The sequence below is a fragment of the Triticum urartu genome, chromosome 5A (genome assembly GCF_056163025.1).
Source record: "Triticum urartu cultivar PI428250 chromosome 5A, HENAU_Tu73, whole genome shotgun sequence".
Lineage (NCBI taxonomy): Eukaryota > Viridiplantae > Streptophyta > Magnoliopsida > Poales > Poaceae > Triticum > Triticum urartu.
The window spans coordinates 400,018,242-400,039,140 of record NC_141877.1 but is presented as its reverse complement, the minus strand read 5'-3'; the positions used below and the strand labels follow the sequence as shown (position 1 = coordinate 400,039,140).

Here is a 20,899-nt window from a genome sequence, read left to right as displayed (position 1 = left end):
TAGAATGTCATTTTATTTTGTTTTGCTTGCTGCTTGAATAAAATACCAAGATCTGAAATTATTAAATGTTAGAGAGTCTTCACATAGTTGCATAATTATTCGACTACTCATTGATCTTCACTTATATCTTTCAGAGTAGTTTGTCATTTGCTCTAATGCTTCACTTATATCTTTCAGAGCATGGTGGTAGTTTTATTTTGAAGAAATAGATGAACTCTCATGCTTCACTTAGATTATTTTGAGAGTCTTAAATAGCATGGTAATTTGCTTAAAATCCTAATATGCTAGGTATTCAAGAATAATAAAATTCTCTTATGAGTGTGTTGAATACTATGAGAAGTTTGATACTTGATAATTGTTTTGAGATATGGAGATGGTGATATTAGAGTCATGCTAGTTGAGTGGTTATGAATTTGAGAAATACTTGTGTTGAAGTTTGTGATTCCCGTAGCATGCACGTATGGTGAACCGTTATGTGATGAAGTCGGGGCATGATTTATTTATTGATTGTCTTCCTTATGAGTGGCGGTCGGGGACGAGCGATGGTCTTTTCCTACCAATCTATCCCCCTAGGAGCATGCGTGTAATACTTTGCTTGGATAACTTGTAGATTTTTGCAATAAGTATATGAGTTCTTTATGGCTAATGTTGAGTCCATGGATTATACGCACCCTCACCCTTCCACCTTTGCTAGCCTCTCTAGTACCGCGCAACTTTCGCCGGTACCATAAACCCACCATATACCTTCCTCAAAACAGCCACCATACCTACCTATTATGGCATTTCCATAGCCATTCCGAGATATATTGCCATGCAACTTTCCACCGTTCCGTTATTATGACACACTTCATCATTGTCGTATTGCTTAGCATGATCATGTAGTTGACATTGTATTTGTGGCAAAGCCACCATTCATAATTCTTTCATACATGTCACTCATGCATCAGTGCACATCCCGGTACACCGCCGGAGGCATTCATATAGAGTCATATCTTGTTCTAAGTATTGAGTTGTAATTCTTGAGTTGTAAGTAAAAAGAAGTGTGATGATCATCATTATTAGAGCATTGTCCCAGTGAGGAAAGGATGATGGAGACTATGATTCCCCCACAAGTCGGGATGAGACTCCGGATGAAAAATAAATAAAAGAGGCCAAAGAAGCCCAAATAAAAAAATAGAAAGAAAAGAGGGCATGAAAAAGAGAAAAGGCCCAAAAAAATAAAAAAAAATGAGAGAAAAAGAGAGAAGGGGGAATGCTACTATCCTTTTACCACACTTATGCTTCAAAGTAGAACCATGATCTTCATGATAGAGAGCCTCCTATGTTGTCACTTTCATATACTAGTGGGAATATTTCATTATAGAACTTGGCTTGTATATTCCAATGATGGGCTTCCTCAAAATGCCCTAGGTCTTCGTGAGCAAGCAAGTTGGATGCACACCCACTAGTTTCTTTTGTTGAGCTTTCATACACTTATAGCTCTAGTGCATCCATTGCATGGCAATCCCTACTCACTCACACTGATATCTATTGATGGGCATCTCCATAGCCCGTTGATACGCCTAGTTGATGTGAGACTATATTCTCCATTTTTGTCTTCTCCACAACCACCATTCTATTCCACCTACAGTGCTATATCCATGGCTCATGCTCATATATTGCGTGAAGATTGAAAAAGTTTGAGAACATCAAAAGTATGAAACAATTGCTTGGCTTGTCATCGGGGTTGTGCATGATTTAAATATTTTGTGTGGTGAAGATGGAGCATAGCCAGACTATATGATTTTGTAGGAATAGCTCTCTTTGGCCATGTTATTTTGAGAAGACATGATTGCTTTGTTAGTATGCTTGAAGTATTATTATTTTTATGCCAATATGAACTTTTGTCTTGAATCTTATGGATCTGAATATTCATGCCACAATTAAGAAGAATTACATTGAAATTATGCCAACTAGCATTCCACATCAAAAATTATCTTTTTATCATTTACCTACTCGAGGACGAGCAGGAATTAAGCTTGGGGATGCTTGATACGTCTCCAACGTATCTATAATTTTTTATTGCTCCATGCTATATTATATACTGTTTTGGGCAATATTGGGCTTTATTTCCCACTTTTATATTATTTCTGGGACTAACCTATTAACCGGAGGCCCAGACCAGATTTGTTGTTTTATGCCTATTTCAGTGTTTCGAAGAAAAGGAATATCAAACGGAGTCGAAACGGCACGAAATCAACTGGAGAAGTTATTTTTGGAACGAAAGCCACCGGATAGACTTGGACTCCACGTCAGGAGATACGGGGGGTGCTCACGAGGGTGGGGGGCACGCCCCCTGCCTCATGGGGCCCTCGTAGCTCCTCCGACGTACTTTCTGCACCCATATATATCATCGTACCCTAAAACTTCCAGAACGGAGATTAGATCGGGAGTTCCGCCGCCAGAATCCTCCGTAGCCACCGAAAACCAATCTAGACCCGTTCCGGCACCCTGTCGGAGGGGGCAATCCTTCTCCGGTGGCCATCTTCATCATCCCGGTGCTCTCCATGACGAGGAGGAAGTAGTTCTCCCTCGGGGCTGAGGGTATGTACCAGTAGCTATGTGTTTGATCTCTCTCTCTCTCGTGTTCTTGATTTGGCACGATCTTGATGTATCGCGAGCTTTGCTATTATAGTTGGATCTTATGTTTCTCCTCCCCCTCTTCTCTCTTGTAATGAATTGAGTTTCCCCTTTGAAGTAATCTTATCGGATTGAGTCTTTAAAGATTTGAGAACACTTGATGTATGTTTTGCCGTGCGTATCTGTGGAGACAATGGGATATCACGTGATTCACTTGATGTATGTTTGGGTGATCAACTTGCGGGTTCCGCCCATGAACCTATGCATGGGGGTTGGCACACGTTTTCGTCGTGATTCTCCGGTAGAACTTTGGGGCACTCTTTGAGGTTCTATGTGTTGGTTGAATAGATGAATCTGAGATTGTGTGATGCATATTGTATAATCATGCCCACGGATACTTGAGGTGACATTGGAGTATCTAGGTGACATTAGGGTTTTGGTTGATTTGTATCTTAAGGTGTTATTCTAGTACGAACTCTAGGGCTGTTTGTGACACTTATAGGAATAGCCCAACGGATTGATTGGAAAGAATAACTTTGAGGTGGTTTCGTACCCTACCATAATCTCTTCGTTCGTTCTCCGCTATTAGTGACTTTGGAGTGACTCTTTGTTGCATGTTGAGGGATAGTTATGTGATCCAATTATGTTATTATCATTGAGGGAACTTACACTAGTGAAAGTCTGAACCCTAGGCCTTGTTTCCTAGCATTGCAATACCGTTTATGCTCACTTTTATCATTTGTTACCTTGCTGTTTTTATATTTTCAGATTACAAAAACTATTATCTACTATCCATATTGCACTTGTATCACCATCTCTTCGCCGAACTAGTGCACCTATACAATTTACCATTGTATTGGGTGTGTTGGGGACACAAGAGACCCATTGTTATTTGGTTGCAGGGTTGCTTGAGAGAGACCATCTTCATCCTACACCTCCTACGGATTGATAAACCTTAGGTCATCCACTTGAGGGAAATTTGCTACTGTCCTACAAACCTCTGCACTTGGAGGCCCAACAACGTCTACAAGAAGAAGGTTGTGTAGTAGACATCACGTTCTTCTTCTCCTCTTCTTTTTCTTCTCCTTATTTATTTCTCCTCTTCTTCCTCTCCTCTTCTTCTCGTTTCTTCCTCTTCTTATTTTCCTTTTTCCTCTCATTATTTTTCTTCTTCTTCCTTTCCTAGCTAGATATATAAAACTTTTCTAAAAATGTAATTTTTGCATATATAAAACTTTTCCATGGATCATCATTTCTCATATATATATCCATCTATAGCCACATACATATATAAATGGAAAAAATGCTATGAACAAAAATACATATATATCAATGCACACATCCATGGATCATCATTGCTCATATATCCATAGTCATATTTAAAAACTTTCTGTATATGAACACAAAACTTTATATGAACAAAAAACTTTCTATGAACAAAAAAAACATTTTTGACATATTTAGCACATTCTAAATTTTCCTAACTCTTTTACAACCACAAAAATTACTCCAACTTCATGACAGTACCCACACTCCATTTCACCAAAAACCTTCTTATCCATAGGTCAAAATTTTCAAATTTCATTCAAATGAAATTTTAACCAGATTCAAATTCCTTGCTGAAAACCTATTCTAAACCAATCCAAAAATTTTGAAATTTTGCCATCACCTTTGTCTTGCATCAGTACCTCACCACAAAAAATATCCTAAATTCTAAAAATGCCCAAAGCCATCTAGCATTTGATCAAACACCCTCTATATGCACTTTTCATATCTGAAAAAAAATCAGAAATTTCAAAGCCTGGAGCAGGGGCGTGTTGCTGCTGCTGCTCCACTCCTTCTCCTCTCCTCTCCTTCTCCTCTTCTTCTGCTCTTCAATGCGCCGGGGCCGGCGGCGACCATGGAGCAGGGGCAGAGAGCAAGGACGCTCGGGCGCAAGAGCGGCGCTCGATCGGGACCATGGGAAAGGGGGGGCTCACTTCGAGGGGGCGCCGATGGCAGGAGTCCGGCGATGAGGACGGCGGGCTCGGGGCGACACACGGTAACGGGGACGGCACGGGGAGACAGGGACGAGGAGGGTGGGCTCGGGGAGGCACGCGGCGACGGGGACGACGAGGACGGCGGGCTCGGGGATGTCGGCGACGAGGACAGCGCGGGCTCGGGGAGGCGACGGCGTTGGCGGCGGCGGCATAGACGGCGAGGTGGAGCAGCCTGGCGGCGTCGATGTGCTCGGCGTCGTCGGGGGCAACTGGTGTGATGAACTCTGCAAAATTTCTAAGTGCCACTTATATACCAAGAGCACTGCTCCCGGTTCGTGGCACAAACCGGGACCAATGCCCCCCTTTAGTCCCGGTTGGTGCCACCAACCGGGATCAAAGGTCTCTTTTCAGCAGCCCAAAGGGCGGGAAGCGGAGGCCTTTGGTCCCGGTTGGTGGCACCAACCGGGACTAAAGGGGGGCATTGGTCCCGGCTGGTGCCACGAACCGTGACCAATGCACCCCTTTAGTACCGGTTGGTGGCACCAACCGGGACCAAAGGCCTTGTGCTGCCCCGCGTCAAAAGTTTAGTACCACCTCGCTAGCTGAGAGAGCTCGAGAGTGGTTTATAAGCCCCACTGCGGCTGCCCTCTCGAGCTCCTCTCAAATGCAGGCTTACGGGCCTAATCTCACACTATGCTGTCTGTGGGCCTATTAGGCCTTCTGCGGACCTGAATCCTGGCCCAGGTTGGGTTTCTAGTCGTATTTAGGCCGTGGTGGCCCAATAGGTGGCAGTTTTTTTATTTTTTTTTCCAGTTTTTTGTTTTGTTTTTTTCATTATTTATTTTTCTTTTGTTTCTTGCTTTATTTTTTTATTCTTTTTGCTTTTAGTTTTAGAAAAATTATAAACTTTCTGTTAGTGCCATTAGTTTTCAAATTTGAATAGTTAAAATTTGAATTCTTTGAAATTTATGTGAATCACAAGTTTGTGATTAACTTTACTAGAAAAACAGTTTTTTTCCAGTTTTTTGTTTTGTTTTCTGCATTATTTACTTTCTTTTGTTTTTTGCTTTAATTTTTAATTATTTTTGCTTTTAGGTCAGCAAAATTATAAACTTTCTGTTAGTGCCATTAGTTTTCAAATTTGAATAGTTAAAATTTGAATTCTTTGAAATTTATGTGAATCACAAGTTTGTGATTAACTTTACTAGAAAAATAGTTTTTTTCTAGTTTTTTTTTGTTTTCTGCATTATTTATTTTCTTTTGTTTTTTGCTTTATTTTTTAATTCCTTTTGCTTTTAGGTCAGCAAAATTACAAACTTTCTGTTAGTGCCATTAGTTTTCAAATTTGAATAGTTAAAATTTGAATTCTTTGAAATTTATGTGAATCACAAGTTTGTGATTAACTTTACTAGAAAAATAGTTTTTTTCCTGTTTTTTTGTTTTGTTTTTTGCATTATTTATTTTCTTTTGTTTTTTGCTTTATTTTTTAATTCTTTTTTCCTGTTTTTTTGTTTTGTTTTTTGCATTATTTATTTATTTTCTTTTTTGAGCTAGCTATGGACAGGGGTGCGTGGAAGCTTGCTATCCATGTACCAGAGCCATGAGTTGGTTGCGAGATCTTATGGGTTTCACCTCTAGCCTACCCCAACTTGTTTGGGACTAAAGGCTTTGTTGTTGTTGTTGTTGTTGTTGTTTGCTTTTAGGTCAGCAAAATTATAAAATTTCTGTTAGTGCCATTAGTTTTCAAATTTGAATAATTAAAATTTGAATTCTTTGAAATTTGTGTGAATCACAAGTTTGTGATAACTTACTAAAAAAATGAGAATAGATGCGCTTATAGAGAAAATTCAACCTAAATTCATAGTAAATTTCTATGAATTTCAGAGAAATTCACTCTGAATTTAGGTTAAACTTTTCTCTATTAGGGCATCTATTTTCACTTCGAGAGGAGCTCAACAAGGCAGAGAGGGAAGGGCTTATAAACAGGTGTGAGCCCCCTTCGGTTGGCGAGGTGGGACTAAACTCTGCCCGCAACGAGGGCCAACCCTTTAGTCCCGGTTTGTGGCACAAACCGGGACTAATGGTCATGGGCCAGGGGCGAGGAGCATTGGTCCCGGTTGGTGCCACGAACCGAGACCAATGCCCCCTTTAGTACCGGTTGGTGGCACCAACCGGGACCAAAGGCCTTGCACTGCCCGCGGCCAAAAGTTTAGTCCCACCTCGCTAGTTGAGAGGGGCTCGGAGTGGTTTATAAGCCCCACTGCGGCTGCCCTCTCGAGCTCCTCTCAAATGCAGGCTTACGGGCCTAATCTCACACTATGCTGTCTGTGGGCCTATTGGGCCTACTGCGGGCCTGAATCCTGGCCCAGGTTGGATTTCTAGTCGTATTCACGCCGTGGTGGCCCAATAGGTGGCAGTTTTTTTTATTTTTTTTCAGTTTTTTTGTTTTGTTTTTTGCATTATTTATTTTCTTTTGTTTCTTGCTTTATTTTTTAATTCTTTTTGCTTTTAGGTCAGAAAAATTGTAAACTTTCTGTTAGTGCCATTAGTTTTCAAATTTGAATAGTTAAAATTTGAATTCTTTTAAATTTGTGTGAATCACAAGTTTGTGATTAACTTTACTATAAAAATAGTTTTTTCCATTTTTTTTGTTTTGTTTTATGCATTATTTATTTTCTTTTGTTTTTTGCTTTTTTTTTAATTTTTTGCTTTTAGGTCAGCAAAATTATAAACTTTCTGTTAGTGCCATTAGTTTTAGAAAAATTATAAACTTTCTGTTAGTGCCATTAGTTTTCAAATTTGAATAGTTAAAATTTGAACTCTTTGAAATTTGTGTGAATCACAAGTTTGTGATTAACTTTACTTTTTCCAGTTTTTTTGTTTTGTTTTTTGCATTATTTATTTTCTTTTTTTTGCTTTTTTTAATTCTTTTTGCTTTTAGTTCAGCAAAATTATAAACTTTCTCTTAGTGCCATTAGTTTTCAAATTTGAATAGTTAAAATTGGAATTCTACGAAATTTGTGTGAATCACAAGTTTGTGATTAACTTTACTATAAAAATAGTTTTTTTCCAGTTTTTTTGTTTTGTTTTTTGCATTATTTATTTTCTTTTGTTTTTTGCTTTATTTTTAAATTCTTTTTGCTTTTAGGTCAGAGAAATTATAAACTTTCTGTTAGTGCTATTAGTTTTAGAAAAAATTATAAACTTTCTGTTAGTGCCATTAGTTTTGAAATTTGAATAGTTAAAATTTGAATAATGGTATTACGAGGGTCGGCCCATAAGACATTAAAGCATTTCAAATGAAGTCTGAAAAAGTTGAAAGTTGGCATGGTATCATAATTTCACCCACATAGCATGTGCATGTACAAAACGGATAATGGTATCATACTCGTTTGTTACAAAGTTGGCATGGTATCATCATAATAGTTGTAGGAGAAAGTCTTCACTTTTTCTTCGCTTGTGTCATTTTGCTTATTGCGCCGTAACCATGGATAATCTTCATCGTTTATCAGGATGCTTGGGTCAGCCTTGACTTTGAAGGGAGGAATTTCATGGAACTTCTCATAATCTTCAGACATGTCTGTCTTGCCCTCCACTCCCATGATGTCCCTTTTTCCTGAAAAAACTATGTGGCGCTTTGGCTCATCGTATGATGTATTCGCTTCCTTATCTTTTCTTTTTCTCAGTTTGGTAGACATGTCCTTCACATAGATAACCTGTGCCACATCATTGGCTAGGACGAACGGTTCGTCTGCATACGCAAGATTGTTGAGATCCACTATTGTCATTCCGTTCTGTGGGTCTACCTGTACCCCGCCTCCTGACAGATTGACCCATTTACACTTAAACAAAGGGACCTTAAAATCATGTCCGTAGTCAAGTTCCCATATGTCCACTATGTAACCATAATATGTGTCCTTTCCCCTCTCGGTTGCTGCATCAAAGCGGACACCGCTGTTTTGGTTGGTGCTCTTTTGATCTTGGGCGATCGTGTAAAATGTATTCCCATTTATCTCGTATCCTTTGTAAGTCAATACAGTCAAAGATGGTCCCCTGGACAACAAGTACAGCTCATCACAAACAGTGTTGTCACCTCTGAGACGTGTTTCCAACCAACTGCTGAAAGTCCTGATGTGTTCACATGTAATCCAGTCGTCGCACTCCTTCGGGTGTTTGGAGCGCAGACTGTTCTTGTGTTCATCGACATACGGGGTCACCAAGGTAAAGTTCTGTAGAACTGTGTAGTGTGCTTGAGACCAAGAATATCCATCCTTGCATATTATTGAGGCCCCTCCCAGCGTGCCTTTTCCAGTCAGTTTCCCCTCATACCGTGATTTAGGGAGACTTATCTTCTTTAGGCCAGGAATGAAGTCAGCACAAAATCCAATGACATCCTCTGTTTGATGGCCCATGGAGATGCTTCCTTCTGGTCTAGCGCGGTTATGGACATATTTCTTTAGGACTCCCATGAACCTTTCAAAGGGGAACATATTGTGTAGAAATACGGGCCCCAGAATGACAATCTTGTCGACTAGATGAACTAGGACGTGCGTCATGATATTGAAGAAGGATGGTGGGAACACCAGCTCGAAACTGACAAGACATTGCGCCACATCACTCCTTAGTCTTGGTACGATTTCTGGATTGATCACCTTCTGAGATATTGCATTGAGGAATGCACATAGCTTCACAATGGCTAATCGGACGTTTTCCGGTAGAAGCCCCCTCAATGCAACCGGAAGCAATTGCGTCATAATCACGTGGCAGTCATGAGACTTTAGGTTCTGGAACTTTTTCTTTGGCATATTTATTATTCCCTTTATATTCGACGAGAAGCCAGTCGTGACCTTCATACTGAGCAGGCACTCAAAGAAGATTTCTTTCTCTTCTTTCGTAAGAGCGTAGCTGGCAGGACCTTTATACTGCTTCGGAGGCATGCCGTCTTTTTCGTGCAAACGTTGCAGGTCCTCCCGTGCCTCAGGTGTATCTTTTGTCTTCCCATACACGCCCAAGAAGCCTAGCAGGTTCACGCAAAGGTTCTTCGTCATGTGCATCACGTCGATTGAAGAGCGGACCTCTAGGTCTTTCCAATAGGGTAGGTCCCAAAATATAGATTTCTTCTTCCACATGGGTGCGTGTCCCTCAGCATCATTCGGAACAGCTAGTCCGCCGGGACCCTTTCCAAGGATTACGTGTAAATCCTTGACCATAGCAAGTACGTGATCACCGGTACGCATGGCGGGCTTCTTCCGGTGATCTGCCTCGCCTTTGAAATGCTTGCCTTTTTTTCGACATTGATGGTTGGTCGGAAGAAATCGACGATGGCCCAGGTACACATTATTCCTACATTTGTCCAGGTATATACTTTCAGTTTCTTCTAAACAGTGCGTGCATGCGTGTTATCCCTTGTTTGTCTGTCCTGAAAGGTTACTGAGAGCGGGCCAATCGTTGATGGTTACAAACAGCAACGCGTGCAGGTTAAATTCCTCCTGTTTGTGCTCATCCCACGTACGTACACCGTTTTCATTCCACAGCTGTAAAAGTTCTTCAACTAATGGCCTTAGGAACACATCAATGTCGTTGCCGGGTTGCTTAGGGCCTTGGATGAGAATTGGCATCATAATGAACTTCCGCTTCATGCACATCCAAGGAGGAAGGTTATACATACATAGAGTCACGGGCCAGGTGTTGTGATTGCTGCTCTGCTCCCCGAAAGGATTAATGCCATCTGCGCTTAAACCAAACCATACGTTCCTTGGGTCACTTGCAAACTCATGCCAGTACTTTCTCTCGATTTTTCTCCACTACGACCCGTCAGCGGGTGCTCTCAACTTCCCGTCTTTCTTACGGTCCTCACTGTGCCATCGCATCAACTTGGCATGCTCTTCGTTTCTGAACAGACGTTTCAACCGTAGTATTATAGGAGCATACCACATCACCTTCGCAGGAATCCTCTTCCTGAGGGGCTCGCCGTCAACATCACCAGGGTCATCTCGTCTGATCTTATACCGCAATGCACCGCATACCAGGCATGCGTTCAGATCCTTGTATGCACCGCGGTAGAGGATGCAGTCATTAGGGCATGCATGTATCTTCTGCACCTCCAATCCTAGAGGGCATACGGCCTTCTTTGTTGCGTATGTGCTGTCGGGCAATTCGTTATCCTTTGAAAGCTTCTTCTTCAATATTTTCAGTAGCTTCTCAAATCCTTTGTCAGACACAGCATTCTCTGCCTTCCACTGCAGCAATTCCAGTACGGTACCGAGCTTTGTGTTGCCATCTTCGCAATTGGGGTACAACCCTTTTTTGTGATCCTCTAACATGCGATCGAACTTCAGCTTCTCCTTTTGACTTTCGCATTGCGTCCTTGCATCGACAATGACCCGGTGGAGATCATCATCATCGGGCACATCGTCTGGTTCCTCATGATCTTCAGCAGCTTTCCCCATTGCAGCATCATTGGGCACATCGTCTGGTTCCTCTTGATCTTCAGCAGCTTCCCCCGTTGCAGCATCACCGTATTCAGGGGGCACATAATTGTCATCGTCCTCTTCTTCTTCACCGTTTTCCATCATAACCCCTATTTCTCCGTGCCTCGTCCAAACATTATAGTGTGGCATGAAACCATTGTAAAGCAGGTGGGTGTGAAGGATTTTTCGGTCAGAGTAAGACTTTGTATTCCCACATTTAGGGCATGGACAACACATAAAACCATTCTGCTTGTTTGCCTCAGCCACTTCGAGAAAATCATGCACGCCCTTAATGTACTCGGAGGTGTGTCTGTCACCATACATCCATTGCTGATTCATCTACGTGCATTATATATAATTAAGTGTGTCAAAAACCATTACAGAACATCATGAATAGATAATTAAGTGACCAAATTAATAGAAGTTCATCATCACATTAAAACCAAAGTACATACATAGTTCTCATCTAACAACATATAGCTCTCCACAGCATCTAATTAATTAAACCATACATTGAAACTATGTAAAACATTTCAATGCGAAAACAAATGCGATCATAATCGCAACCAAGGTAACAATTGATCCAATGGCATAATGATACCAAGCCTCGGTATGAATGGCATGTTTTCTAATCTTTCTCATCTTCAACCGCACTGCATCCATCTTGATCTTGTGATCATCGACGACATCCGCAACATGCAACTCCAATATCATCTTCTCCTCCTCAATTTTTTTATTTGTTTCCTTCAAGTAATTGTTTTCTTCTTCAACTAAATTTAACCTCTCGACAATAGGGTCGGTAGGAATTTCCGGTTCAACTGCCTCCTAGATAAATAAAATCTATGTCACGTTGGTCGGCATAATTGTCATAAACAATAAATGAACCAAATAGTTATAAAAAGATAATATATACCACATCCGAATCATAGCCAGGACGAGGGCCGACAGGGGCGGATACCAAAACCATTGCACTATATAATAACAAGCAATAATAAAAGTAAGAAAATTAGACAAGTATCTATCTAGCTAAAGTAAGAATTTTTTTTCTTTCAGAAAGAAGATAAGAACAAGAGGCTCACCACGGTGGTGCCGGCGACGAGATCGGTGCGGGCGATCCACGGCGGTGAAGACGGGAGTGGGACGTGACGGGCCGCTAAACCTAGACAAATCTCGAGGAAAATGGAGCTTTGAGGTCGAGCTTCGAGAGGAGAAAGCTTAACTACTGTGGCTCGGGCATTTTATCGAACACCTCATGTGCATAGGAGGTGAGATAGAGCACCACAAAGCTCTCCCCTCGCCGGCCAGAAAAAATAGAGCAGTGTGGAGTGCTCTGCTCGCCGGCGAGGGGGTATATATAGCCACCTCATTGGTCCCGGTTCGTGGCATGAACCGGGACTAAAGGTAAGCCTGTGGTCCCGGTTCAAGCCACCAACCGGGACCAATGGTGGTGGGCCAGGAGCGAGGCCCATTGGTCCCGGTTCGTCCCACCAACCGGGACCAAAGGGGCATGACAAACCGGGACCAATGCCCCCACGAGGCCCGGCAGGCCCGTGGCCTCATGAACCGGGACAGATGGCCCCATGGGTCCCGGTTCTGGATTGAACCGGGACTAATGGGCCACCTCGGCCTGGACCAAAGCCTTGTTTTCTACTAGTGTGGGTTGATTACCGCATGGGAGGTATCTTATCATTTGATGTGTTCAAAGGAAATGTCTCTTACCTTGATTTACCTAATCAAGGTCGCTCTCGCCATCCACCGGGGGATACTGTTAATATGTGCAGAGGATACTTGCGAATGTACCGCGGGGTGTCAGTCACCGATGAAGGCCGTCGGCTCAAGTTTGTTCATGTCGACCGTGATGACGGAAAGCTTTCCGGCGCATCCGATTCTGGCTACACCATAACCTCCCACAGTTTGAAGATAACAGAGAACGGAGGCATGCAGTGGGTCATGGATGCTTTTATGCGATCAGATCAAGTGTTGCCTTCTCTTCGCACTGACTATGACTTCAATATTCTGAAATTCCCTCTTGTGAGTATGGAGGAGCCACATGTGATGCATTTTTTGTACTCTGACTCTGAGCGCACGAATGGTGGCTATGACAAGTTTTCGGTGGTTACTGTTGATATGAATGCCAAGGCACTGCTGTCAACTCATCCGTATATGAGACGTGAAGACCTTTTCGGAGAAGACGCCGACATGTATGAAGTCAAGTGTTGTAATCTCACGAGTTTTCTTGCCGTCAAGCTCCCCATGTGTGTCTCCAGGTATTTGCATCTCACCTAATTATTTGTCCTGTGCTCATTGAAATGATTTAGACTATTAACATATCTGGTTACTTTGATAAAAAGGAAATCAACATGTTAGTGAAGTGGAGACTTGGGGTTGCCTCCACCTTGCATACTTTGTTCTGCATTTAAATTGAAGTAGAATCTCATGGTACCACCTTGCATACTATTATTCCTTTCTGCATTTAAATTGAAGTAAAAACTTACTTCTGATGGTCGTTGATGTGTTGGACATTCAAATCCATGAACTGTTCGTTCAGATGGCACTACCAAAATAAACTTATTAACTTTGATGTACTTTGTTTGATGATCGCCTTTATTTCCCCACCGGACTGGTATGTGTATGTCAGGTATTGCAGAATAAACAAAAAGTGCAAAACAGCCGATATATTATGGGAAAAAAAGAGTGTACATCGTTAATAAAGGAATAGGTTGAACGGTAGGTCATGATCCAGTTTTAGTGATAGTGCCTGCTATGAGCAATAATTCCTAATTAATTATAGCACGATAGTCAAACGCATCCACTGTTTCATGTGGCACCTTTGTCTTGCTAATAATGGAGTCCACGAACCAGAGAAGTTCTAAATTGAAGACAAATCAGAAACCATGTAGTGCAGCACAGCTCCATTCCTACATAAAGGTTGCCACAACTCACAACTCTACTCACTTATGTTACTGTAGTAACTTAGTATCAATCATTCACGTATTTAGGAGTATTGATAAGTGTATTAGTTTGGGAGCTGTGGGGCATCAGCAATTATGTTGTGTGTTTATCTTTTGCTAGAATAGACTACGTTTTCAAATCTTTTGAGTAACTTTGCACTTGCATTTGTGTATATGGTTCTAATATGCGGTCAAGATGCTGGGGAAGGTGTGGGGAATGGCAATAACACTGATTTCTGGGGGAATCGAACCTGTGACCTCAAGGTTATGAGCCTCGTGAGCTACCAAACTGCTCTAAGGGTGTCTTCAGCAGTTAGAGAAAGCAACCCACTTAGAGACGAAACCATATTATACAATGAGCTACCATTAGAAAACTTGTGACTAACAGAAGGCATATGATTCGATGGAGAAAATAGCGATTCCTTTACACACTAAGGGTATCATCTCTTAGCTAAGAGAAGGAACTCTTCCTTTTCCTTCTCCACAAAAAACCAAGAGAAGGCCAATGCCACCCTATTGCAAATACCTTATAGGTTAATTTCTATCTCTTTCTGCATCCCAGCGAATGCACATGTCGATTGTATTTTTTTTGCAGCATTTGTAATTACCTGAAATGTACATATTTTTTTCTTGCACACCTAAGTTTTTTTTGTTGATTCATTATGTTTTCTGGAAAAATGATTGATATGGTAATATTTTTTGTGCTAATCATATCAAGTTCATATAATGATACAAACTATATATGCAGGAAGAGGAAGATCCTTGATGATGATTCCTATTAATTGAGACAAAGGATTCTGTTAAGCTTGCCAAGAGTTGTAAAGAGAGATCTTAGTTGGTGGTTTACGTATTCAAAATGTTCGTGGTTTAGTAGCAAGTACCATGTTTCTTTTGTGCTGTTTTTGCTGTAGCTGCAACAGTTTGATACTACCATCCAACCCTTTATGGCCTTATGTAAGATGAAAATGCTAGCAAAACTTTGGCTACCTCTGGTCCACTGGCTTCTTGATGATGAATCTGAAAGGCAGAAATTGGCTTGTTGAATGTTTGGAAGTATTTTTTTCTGGCACTATCAGAAATGGTCTCAGATCTGTATATAGTGACAGATGCGACTCATTTTAGTGTAATGATCCCTTTTAGTGCTAACAGAAAGGTTAATCTCTGCATTGTTGTACACTGTAGGTACAGACGGTACCTACTTAAGCTTTGGGAGTGATGTTTTTTTCGTTGGTTTTCCTATGAAATTGCAGAGATGCTTTTTCCCCTTCTTTTCTCAAATGTTTACCAACACATTATGCCTCGATCTTGTTTGTATTTGTGGTGTAGAATCTTTGTAGCTGTTCGATTGTGTATTTATGTGGAAAGTCTAGGCTGGCTTTTTAAAAATTTGTGTAGCTCTGAACTGTCAGGTTGTGTTTAGTGCGTGGGCACCCTGCAGCGCAAATTCACCAGGTGCATTTTACAAAAAAAAAGAAAAAAAAGAACGAGCAATGCTGTATATTAATCCAACATCAGCAAGACAACCATAACTGAAGTTGCACATATTAGCAAGATAACTGGATATATATCACTCGAATATCTTCGATAAAAAGCAAATCAAGAGCTTAATGTGAAGTATGTTTAGTGGTGAATTGGAAGGCATTAAAACACAAAGATAAATAAATACAACAAGTTTGAACTACAAAACTCCTAGCAGTGGCATCGAATGGAGCACACTCCGTTTTAACCAACATTTCTCAAACGGTATGGAGGCAAATGAATGACAGAGACCAAAAAATATAGATCAAAATACTACTACCTTTGATCCATATTAATTGTCGTTGATTTAATACAAAATTAATATGGATCGGAGAGATTTGTTCATTGCACTTGCAAACGCACACCAAATACATACACCAGCAACAGGTTCAGCCAACAATGTGCTCCCTCCGTCCCATAATGTTACCTTTTCTGACACTAGTGTAGTGTCAGAAAACGTTTTAACATTATGGGACGGAGGGAGTAGAAGATAATGAAAAGGGAAAGTTGATGACAGCTATATAAGAGTTTTACCAAAAATGTACGAGCTATAGTTCAAGCCAACAATGTTGACTATAATGCGATAAAAAAAATGAGCATCGTGAAACAAAAGATAATCACTGGAATGATTGCTGAAGTAATTTAAACAATATTAGTATAACAGTGTAACAAACAAACAAACTGAATACACACCAAATCAAAGATATCTGAAAAAATAATAATAATGCAAACTGGCAGTGACAAGTAGCTAAAGTAAATACCAGACCAAGGAAAATGTGATCTGCATATACGATGGTCATAAGTAAAGAGGCACAATTGCCTGAATTTTCTTCTTTCAGTCCATTTTAAAGTCAATCCAACCGCTCTGCTTGACCGTCCTCCTCCAGCCTAACCCCCTAACCTCTCCGACCCAAAAGGCAAACCTGCTTCCTCCTCCAGCAGGGACAACACCACAGCAAGCCGCATCATCCCACCTCCGGTGAGATCCTGGCTCTCCCTCGCAGGCGTTACCGGGCCTGTCTCAAACTCAGACTACATCTAATTGGAGCGGCATCAAATTCTATTTGAAGTTTTGAACTGGGGGACACTATTCCCGGTTGCAAATCGACTGACACAAATTATGTTATGACTTATGAGGCAACTGAGAAATATCAAATGTGACGTGACTAGCAAAATGCCCATGCGTTGCACGGAAGATCAAGATACATTTGTATGAGTAGTTTATCTTGTGGGAGAAAAAGAATGAACGAGGAAATGCCTTATTTGCAAATATGAAGAGGGATATGGGTATTCTTTTGCAAAATTACCATAGTTTCCTTTCTATCCGTCAGATATAAATCAGATGGCCTATATTGCAGGATGACAGGTACACCATCATCACCAACTCTGTTTTTACAAGAAAAATGTGATGATATATAGAAAGCAGCCACAACAAGTCCAGATCGGTTTTGCTCAGTCATTTGGAAGTATCTATCTAGAATTATAACATATGATGCTCATCTTATTTTTCATCTTAGCAGGTATACAAATACTTAACTTAATCATCAATAGGTTTAGAGTCTATGTCGTGACATTATCAAAATAATGTTTTTGAAATTCCAAAAAGTGCACCCAACAGTTTTGAAACCATGCTGGAGGAAATCTAACATCGGCAGGCTTATCCCCAGAACATTTTGGGGATATTCTTGCCATAACATTTGCGACTTTGATGCTTCTTGCAAGTTGCAACAGCATTACGTAAGACGCAAAAATTTCGCTACATCATTTCCACATCAATATCAATATGTAAATAGTACATTCCGTATGAGTTAACAATCTGACATGACCCTGTGCCTAAGCTTCAGCAGGTGATCCATACAGCGATTCACTTGGACCAGCGAAGCGAAGAACAGCCCCCTATATGGACAATTAATTAAACAAATGAGTGGACAACTGGTGTAAACAAAGCACCTGGCTTCGCCGGTTGTCTCTATCCTGAGCTGAGACGAAGGACGAAGGATTCAACAACATTGCCGGTACATGCAATTGTAGAGATTTCAGTAACTGCCAAAATTTTCCAAACAATACTACAATTTACGGTTACAAGATTGACGTTGCTTCATTTGAGGTAAGTGCTCCCCAGAAACAAGAAAACATATGCAACCAAGGAGGTAAGAAGCTCAAGCGACCATGTAGGTGGGATGATAAATGTTGGGATAAGAGGGACCAACATAGAACCAACAATCCAGCCACCAACAAGTACTCCAAACCTGGAAGAACACATGCGTGAGCAAACATGCTATGGATAAAAAGTCAAGGCATTCGCTAAGAAATTTCGCTAACCCAGTAGTTGATGCTCTCAGAAGGTTCTTCATCTTGTCATTAAGGAAGTATATGCACGAGAAGAGTGATATTGCAAGCTGCAGAGAAGGTAAACTACATGTCAATACAGTGATCCCTAAGCTGGGAAGCTCTTCTAACTTATAATAAGTAAATATCCAAGTCTAGGACTTATCAGGTCTTGCATTCCCATTGCTATTGAATTCTCAGCTGTCATACAGAAATAAGGGTAGACAGACGCACAGGGCAAGCATTGTGGATTGTGAGTTTATAGCTGGTGATTGGTTAGAACTTAATGGCACTCAACTTGGTCCTTGTGAAATCAACAAGTTATGTGTCATGTTTTTTAGGTTAATCTCCACAGGCAACCACAGGACTGAAACATGTCACCAAACAAGAAAAGACAGACCTTTCAAAGGTCAGGATAATCAAAGCATATACCTGGAATGCAGGTCCATTCTCAGCAGAAGTTGCTATGCTCCACCCAGCGATGAAAGCAAAAAAGAATAATCTTTTGGAAATAATATCCATTGATGGCACCTCAAAGTATCCAAGAAATGCCTTTACCCATGACGGGGATTCCTCGACTCGCTTTAAAAGCTTGGTTTTCAGATTAATTTTCGTTTTCTTCCTATGCTGGTAGCTCTTCATTATTATCTTTTCATAAGCACCTTCAATAGCTTCTTCACTTGCTTCGTGACCAGCATACTGTTGAACTAGGAAGTCTTTTGCACTTCTGATCTCTTCTTCAGATGCATCACGGTCAACACCAAGAAGCTTGTAGGGATCCCGCTCACGGTATCTTCGGAAGACCGGAGCATACTCTGCAGAGATACACATACACTTTGCTCATAAGGTCCTCAGATAAACACAAAGGATGGAGCATATGACTCTGGGCATTCTTATCAATGAGAATAACAACTGAGAGTTGCAAGAAGAAGAACTGTGGAAACAGATAAATACAAATCGACACAAGCTATAACAGCTAAACGAATGAAAATTTTCTACCTACAAATTTGCTTTTCATGTCAACATTCAAGAAGAAAATATTACTTGTGAGCAGAGCTGCAGACTGTATTTAGTTTTGTTACTGATGATAATTATAAAACAGGTTTATCGGGGCTTCATAAATTGTAATAAATCCCAAGTCTGTGGTTGCTGACAGTATGTAATTATGTATAGTTGTATACGGCAGCAAGTCAACAATGAAATAGAAACAAATCATTTTAGTTCTCTGTAACTAGAATACTAACTACTATTTCAGCCAACTGCACACTGCGAGAAAAACATGGTCCATTAGTTTGATCGATCCACAGGATAACAAAGATATAGTACTGAACCAGCAACTGCATTCTGTGTTCGTCACTGATGCTCTTTCCTTATGACTCTAAATTGTCCCCATAATGCATATGAATCTCTCCTCTCTAAATTATGTAGTGAAAAGCTTCTAATAATCAATAAACATTCCTCTAAATCTGCATCTTTTGCACACATTGTTGCAACTCCAAGCTTCCTCACGATCACAATGCAACTTATGCGCAGGACACCACCAATTAACATTATCAGGTACTAACCAACAGAAAGACAGCTCAATTGTGCACAGCCCACACATATTATTCCTTGCCTCGTGCACCAGCAACGCAAAGGCCACCTACAGTACCATGGCATCCTCTCTTTTTTTCTGTGCAGATACCTACAGTACCATCCAATCCTATATCCTCCGAAAATAAATCAGCGAAGGCATTCATATGGGAGCTAGGGTTCGAATAGCTATCTTACGGTAGCTGAATCCGCTGTCTCCGATGTCGCTCGAACCGGCGCCGATAGAGAGGCTCATAGAGCACCGTACCGCCCGCAGCCGCGGCGGCAGTGGCGAGACGCCTCCGCGCACCGCCACCGCCCCATACGCGCTCCTGCCAATGCTGCACCCAACAGAATCACAGGCACAGGGCCTAGTCAGAACGCCAGAAAAGAAAGAGACCTGGATCAAGGAGTCAGGGGGTTTAAGGCTGTGCTCACCGACGGGGCCACGGGAGGGGGCGGACGAGGAAGGATGCGGCCGTCGCCTGCATCTCCGACGCCGGCGGTGGTTGAGAGGGATGCGGCGGCGAGGTGGTCGCGGGCGAAGCAGACCGCCGTAGGAGGGAAGGAGATGGGATTGGATAGAAAGACGAGACGGAGAAGGGGAGGGGGTAGGCAGGCAGGTGATGGGCCTGTGAGGCTGGCTTTGCTGCCTACGGACTTTAGTGGGCCGGGCTTTGTTCACTTCCTTTTCCATTTTTGAGTTGATTTGGGTTTTCTCAAAAAAAAAAGTTGATTTGGGTTGTTTTTAAGGATATTCCATTGGTGAAGTTGTTGGTGGTCCTACATCCATTGGTGAAGGCGTGAAGCATCCCTCATTAACTCAATCAAATCAAATCAAATCTTTTGTTGGTGGATGTAAAATAATTGCATTAACTCAATCCAAACAAAGCAAATCATACTACTCATAAAAAATATATCAAATCATACTAGCTATATGTCGGACAAATGCAATCAAATCCAGTCAAATTGTTTGCATTTACTCGATCAAATAAAATAAAATCACTTGTTGCATTATAATATGGTTGTTGTAAGGGATACTCCCTTCGTCCGGTGAAGAGTGTACATCTAGAAATTTTAGGACAAATTATGATATTAAGTAAAAAAATACATTGGAAAGGTGCAAGCTACTATCTTTTTCCTCTTTAATTACCTAACCCTCAATGAGCTAAGTGCATGTAGAAATTAAGAAGACCATGTGTAAATTGTCATTGGTATTGATTACCTTGTGATGAGAGAGAAATATTTTTTTCTACTTTAATGTGCATTGGGAAGCTAGAAGTACACTCTTTTGTGAGCAAATTTTAAAGTCAAACGTACACTCTTTAACGGACGGAGGGAGTATGTCAGACACGATTTGTGTCATTAGAATATGTATGCCCTCATTGGAAAACGCACGAGCAATCAGCTAGTTTCTTTAAGGTAAGAGTAGTAATTTTCATTGATGCTGGAATAGATTTTG

The 20,899-nt window shown here is 41.1% G+C and overlaps 2 protein-coding genes across 2 annotated transcripts; both read right to left on the bottom strand.

The window, feature by feature from the left end:
• Positions 1 to 7,993: 7,993 nt before the first annotated feature.
• LOC147971590 (uncharacterized) lies at positions 7,994 to 9,154 on the bottom strand. The gene has a single exon (XM_087524036.1). It carries the CDS (start codon positions 9,152 to 9,154, stop codon positions 7,994 to 7,996), a length of 1,161 nt encoding a protein of 386 aa, XP_087380162.1.
• Positions 9,155 to 17,275: 8,121 nt separating this feature from the next.
• CDF1 (cell growth defect factor-like protein (DUF3353)) lies at positions 17,276 to 20,059 on the bottom strand. Its single transcript, XM_048674132.2, has 5 exons — positions 19,876 to 20,059; positions 19,636 to 19,778; positions 18,298 to 18,680; positions 17,860 to 17,936; positions 17,276 to 17,786 (listed from the first exon to the last, which is right to left on the bottom strand). The coding sequence occupies exons 1-5, from the start codon at positions 19,926 to 19,928 to the stop codon at positions 17,636 to 17,638; spliced, it is 807 nt and encodes a 268-aa protein (XP_048530089.2). The 5' UTR covers positions 19,929 to 20,059; the 3' UTR covers positions 17,276 to 17,635.
• Positions 20,060 to 20,899: the final 840 nt, after the last annotated feature.